General features: G+C 41.9%; 1 protein-coding gene across 1 annotated transcript; it reads right to left on the minus strand.

Moving 5' to 3' along the window:
* Window positions 1-4402: 4402 nt before the first annotated feature.
* TASL (TLR adaptor interacting with endolysosomal SLC15A4) lies at window positions 4403-5436 on the minus strand (the record flags this gene model as incomplete). Its single annotated transcript, XM_082331016.1, has 1 exon — window positions 4403-5436. One exon carries the CDS (start codon window positions 5434-5436, stop codon window positions 4561-4563), a length of 876 nt encoding a protein of 291 aa, XP_082187142.1. The 3' UTR covers window positions 4403-4560.
* Window positions 5437-5656: the final 220 nt, after the last annotated feature.

Below are 5656 nucleotides of genomic sequence, written 5' to 3' on the forward strand. Positions count from 1 at the left end.
CTTCATCTGAACACAGCAATCGGAGCATGAAATGCTCACTTTCATTTTCAGCACAAAGCTCAGCCTGCACTTTATATTCCTTTTCCTTTCCCCCACCGCTTCTTGGTAGGGACAAGAAATCAGAGCCAGCAAAGGGGTTACACCCAAATGCAGGAGCTGGAGGTTGCAACAAAGCTGACAACCTCCTTTTCCCTCTCTTTTCTCCCCCTGCCAAGGATTTTTCTCATCACGCTGCACACCCAGCCTTCCTGGAGGCACACAGGTAGTGTTCATCTGCCACAGTAATGGGCTCAGACTCTTGGGGGCACAGTCACACTACATATAAACAATAAAACTCCTAGCTGCTATAATCATGTTATCAGCAATGAGTAACATGTTCTGTAAAAAATGCCTAAGGAAGCTGCTAGAGTATGCTGAAGGTGGTTATAAACTGTCCTTGTGAGATCAGTTTCTTGACAGTTGGTCACAATATCAACCAACCAGTTACTTAAATATTCATTACAATTTTCTTTACCTTCTTAAGTGATCTTAGTCATATTAAAATAGCCATATTATTAGAAAGTATTATGAGAGCAGAATTCAAACTCTCTTCTCCAGCACACACTCCCCAGCTACGGGGACTCCATCAGCATTTTGATAAGCTCGTGTCAAGAAGCGATGTGCCCATGGCTAAAAATTAGTTATTTAATGGAGCTACTAAAAAATTGGGATCTCTCTCTTTAAACGCTTGACCCTGAGGCAGAAGAGGAGGGGAGGGAGGGAGAAGGAGAGAGAAGATTATAATCGCTTTAGATAACACCCTGACTCATGCTAATAGCAGCCTAATTGCTATCCAAGTGCATTTGGCAGGAAACAGCCACACCTAAAGAGGCACCTGTGCAGAGGAAGATTAGTTTTAAATGGAGGAAGGACAGAGATATAAATGAACTTTCAGCTGAGCACAGTGGAAAGTAAGAAATAGTTGTTTGTTTATGTAGAAACTGCCTTAAATCCAAGAGCTAGCTGGTACTGATCAGATGATGGGATGTGGCTGGTATGTAATTCATGTGAGAAGCAGGTACACTACAGGGCTCAAAATGAAATGGGGATTTATATTTAAGCAGGGGAAAGAAAATATCCGTATGTGGGGAAGAAGTGGTTGAGGCTGTCTTTCCAGAATAAATCAGCTTCTGCAATGATTATGACCCTTCCATAAATAAAATCCATACATATCAGTCTGACAATACAAAATAAGACCTTTACTTGAAAGTAGGTATGATTATATCAAGTAATTTGCTTGGGAGAAAGCTGCATAAGAATGTAATGATTTGTGGTTGATCGATTAATCAAATGTAAGAATCAAACATGCCCTCTATATGCACCAGCCATGCTTTCATAGAATCATAGAATGGTTTGGGTTGGAAGGGACCTTTAAAGGCCATCTAGTCCAACCCCCCTGCAATAATGAGGGACATCTACAACTCGATCAGGTTGCTCAGAGCCCCATCCAACCTGACCTCGAATATTTCCAGGGATGGGGCATCTACCACCTCTCTGGGAAACCTGTTCCAGTGTTTCACCACCCTCGTCGTAAAAAATTGCTTCCTTGCATCTAGTCTGAATTTACCTTCTTTTTGTTTAAAACCATTTCCCCTTGTCCTGTCACTACGGGCCCTACTAAAAAGTCCATCCCCATCTTTCTTATAGGCTGCCTCTAAGTATTGGAAGGCCACAATAAAGGTCTCCCCGCAGCCTTCTCTTCTCCAGGCTGAACGACCCCAACTCTCAGCCTGTCCTCATAGGAGAGGTGCTCCATCCCTCTGATCATTTTTGTGGCTCTCCTCTGGACCCGCTCCAACAGGTCCATGTCTTTCCTGTACTGGGGACCCCAGAGCTGGACACAGTACTGCAGATGGGGTCTCACCAGAGTGGAGTAGAGGGGAAGAACCACCTCCCTTGGCCTGCTGGACACTTTCATACATTTAAGATTAATCTTCTCCACTGCTCTATAGTGCATTGCTATAATAGCACTGTTCTCTGAATACCGAGCCCCCAGTTCTCGTTGCAGCCCTCTGACGCAGCAGCTATGGAGTGAGCCCAGTAAAGGAGAGGACGTTTTCACGTGGGCCTGGGCAGATGTCTCAGCCCCTGTTCTCCAGCTGCCTTTGCCGTTTCCTGTGTCTCTGCTGAGAAGGGGGGCCATGGCAAGCGGGTGCTGCCTGCAGGTCTTGGTCACAGCCCTACCAGCTGGGGGGGAAATCAAGAGCTGGATTTCTGAGTAATAGATGATAAAATGCTGTTTTGTTCACGCAGTGCGCGGTCTGTGGAGAGTGGGTAGAGTTGAGTGAAGAATCGATTATGTTCTCTGATGAAGGTGCCAGATCTTTCAGCAAGGGTATTGATTTATGCATTCAGCTCTGCAAGTTGCTTTCTACTAATCTTCTGCTACTAAAATTCAGTGATGTGAATGTCAATAAGCATGAACAAAACCCCCATGTTTTGAAAAGCCTGAACCTGTATTTGTAGGACATAAAAATTACTATATTTGCTCACTTTTGCTGTCCTCTGCAAGCCATTTTCATAGATTCTGGTGTATCCTTTTATTCTGGGGGAGTTTCAAGAGGTCTGGGAGATCTATTGGTAATGGATTTTGCATGCAGAACACACGTGCGTGCCTATGCATTACCATGAATGTTATTCTCTTAAAAATAGCATTTTTTTCTATTTGTAAATTGCATTTGATCACAGTCTAGAAATATTATACACCAGAAATTATCTATCTTGAATTGCTGAATAATAGTATTTGGGTAGGCTGCTATGGCAACAGATGTACAGTCTCTGGATTCACACATCAAAGGTTTTTATGGCAACTGGTTTTTGGATACCCCTTCATTGCACAAGCAGAAAGTATACTGAGCTATCCCAGTAATCTCTGGAAAGACAGCAGCAGTAGAATAAACTGATATGTTTACTACTTTACATTTGTTTTTGAAATACACATAAAGGCATGCCTTACGAAAAGAATAAAGAAAAGAAAAGAAAAGAAAAGAAAAGAAAAGAAAAGAAAAGAAAAGAAAAGAAAAGAAAAGAAAAGAAAAGAAAAGAAAAGAAAAGAAAAGAAAAGAAAAGAAAAGAAAAGAAAAGAAAAGAAAAGAAAAGAAAAGAAAAGAAAAGAAAGGAAAAGAAAAAAGAAAAAGAAAAGAAAAGAAAAGAAAAGAAAAGAAAAGAAAAGAAAAGAAAAGAAAAGAAAAGAAAAGAAAAGAAAAGAAAAGAAAAGAAAAGAAGAAAAGAAAAGAAAAAGAACACAAAAGCCAAAACAACACTGCAGAATCAATAACTTGAAAACATTCTATGAACATTTATTATAAATTAGTATTTATATTGTATTGATACTTAGAAACTCAGCCAATGATGAATTGACATTGACAATGTGTTATGCATTATACAGACTCAAAGTAGGTAACCATCCTTGTCCACAAGGCGGCTATTTTTCTTCTTCTTCTTTTTTAAGATTTAGTGAAATTTTACAAAAAAAGGACCTTCCTATTAGAAATACATCAGGTTCAAATGACCTTGACCTCTGAGACCCAGCAACGATCCCAACAAAAGAAGGGGTTAGTCATGCTGCTGAGCGGTCCGTTTCAGCTTTCCTTCTGCATTCAAAGGAACTGTTCACATTAATCAAATGGGCTTTGGATTAGCCCTTATTTTTCAATGTGCAATTCTCTTAACAGAGGCGAATTCTTCTTTCTCTTCCCCCTTTATTATCATCGCTGTCCCTACACAACCACTCCACAGCTGCAGGTCTGCAAGTAGCTGGCAAAGATGGTGTCTGTCTGCGACCACAGGTCACGAGCATCCACTGTCAAAGTTCAGTTCAGTGCAAAGCACACAGGTATACGTGCACACTCCTGCTGATGGAGTCTGTTTGGAAACAGTTTTTGCTTCACTAAAAGGGATGGTAACTTTTGAACATGAAGACACCAGTGAAATAATTAGGGTTAGTATAGAAGAAAACAAAATGTGTCTATTCCTTGATATCTTTAAGAACAAATTACAAAACCTGCTCTGAGGGATGTCATAAGGAAAGCCATTTGGGGCAGGGAGATGAACTAGATGACATCCTAAATTCTGTATTTCTGTGGCTCTGTGATCACTGTGCTTGTGCTTGCATGGGTGTAAGCCTTCACTTCACACAGACCCAGGGGTAGGATGGCAGACTCCAGACAGAGGAAAGTTGAAATAAGATGCCAAGCACATGGGGAAGAAAATGAATACCTGAGCACCTGGAAGAGTGTCATATACTGTTAGTCATTTTTCTACAAAACTTTTTTAATGATTGAAGCTCACTAAAATAAGCCTTTGGGGAAAAACTTTTTAAAAAAAAAACCAAACAATAAATCATCTGGTCCACAATAGGGGCTGCACAGTACAAGTATTTTTACTTATTTAATATGTACTGAAAGGTTTAATTTAAGTGGTAGATGGTAAATGCATTTTTATGAAGCAAAAGAATGTCCTAAGAAACTAAAAATTGACTTTGCAGAACATAAAAGCTTTCTAATGGCAGTCATTCAAATACTATGCATTAGCATGGCTATATTGGGATATGTGCAGACTAGGTGTGCTAATTTCTGAGGATATTTTTTCACTGGCTATTTGTAAGAAGCGGCTAATGACAATGTCTTTGGCCTTGGTGGTCTCCATATTCCTCTCCCGTGATATCTGCATGCTGATTTGATCTACGTTAGTCATGATAAGCTCTGAGGCCAGGATCTGAGTGGGGGATGCCCTGTTTGCTGTGCTATCCATGATGTACTGCTTATATAGTTCCACCAGTTTCTGTTCGAGGTAATCGTTCAGGGCTGAGTCGGAGAGGGGCTGCTGGTGGGGCACTAAGCTCGCCAGCCGCCAGCACGAGGAGTAGCCTTGGACCGGTTTGCGGCTGGTGTCGCTGGGAGGGACCCTCACGGACTCCATGGGGGGAGGAATCTCTGAGGACTCCAAGAAGGGGCCTATGCCACTGTCGCAGGTAAAATCTGTTGTGACCGAGCTAATTGGCACCACGTAGTCCCCGGCTATATGCAAATCGTTGTAGTTCTTGCAAATGCTTTTGCAGGAAGATGGAACCAGGTAGGTGTCTTTTCTTGTCAGCCCCTCGCAGACGTGCGTAGCTGGAGATGGCTGCCCTTCGGGCGCTGGGTGCTGTGCAGGCTGTAAGAGATTATCCTTCTGCCTTCTGCTGTGCTTGCTACTTCTAGAGCAGACTGAGGAAATGCACTTGCCAGCAGATCTGCATCTCTGAAGGAGACTTTTTCCTTGTGCTTCATCCATCGAAGAATAATTAATGGACCTCATTTCATACACCACTTCCTCAGCCGAACTCTTGCTGTAGAGCTCAGGGTTCAGGTCTTCACAAAGGTAGGCGATTCCATAAAGGTAACCTTCTGACAGCATCCTTCATTGAAGGAAAGAAACCACCAGCAGACACAACAACGACAAGAAGAAACCATTAGTTCATTACAAAATCATTGAGTGATGATTACATTCACGAGTCTGTTACTAGCTGAGGAGAGATGTTTCCAATTTGGACAGGAACAAGAGTGTCACTGTCTTTCTAGAGGGCTTGAGTCAATGAATGAAGTGATCAGCTAGTCTCCCTGTTGTGCTGTTAACT

Source organism: Platalea leucorodia (assembly GCF_965183815.1).
Source record: "Platalea leucorodia genome assembly, chromosome: 2".
NCBI lineage: Eukaryota > Metazoa > Chordata > Aves > Pelecaniformes > Threskiornithidae > Platalea > Platalea leucorodia.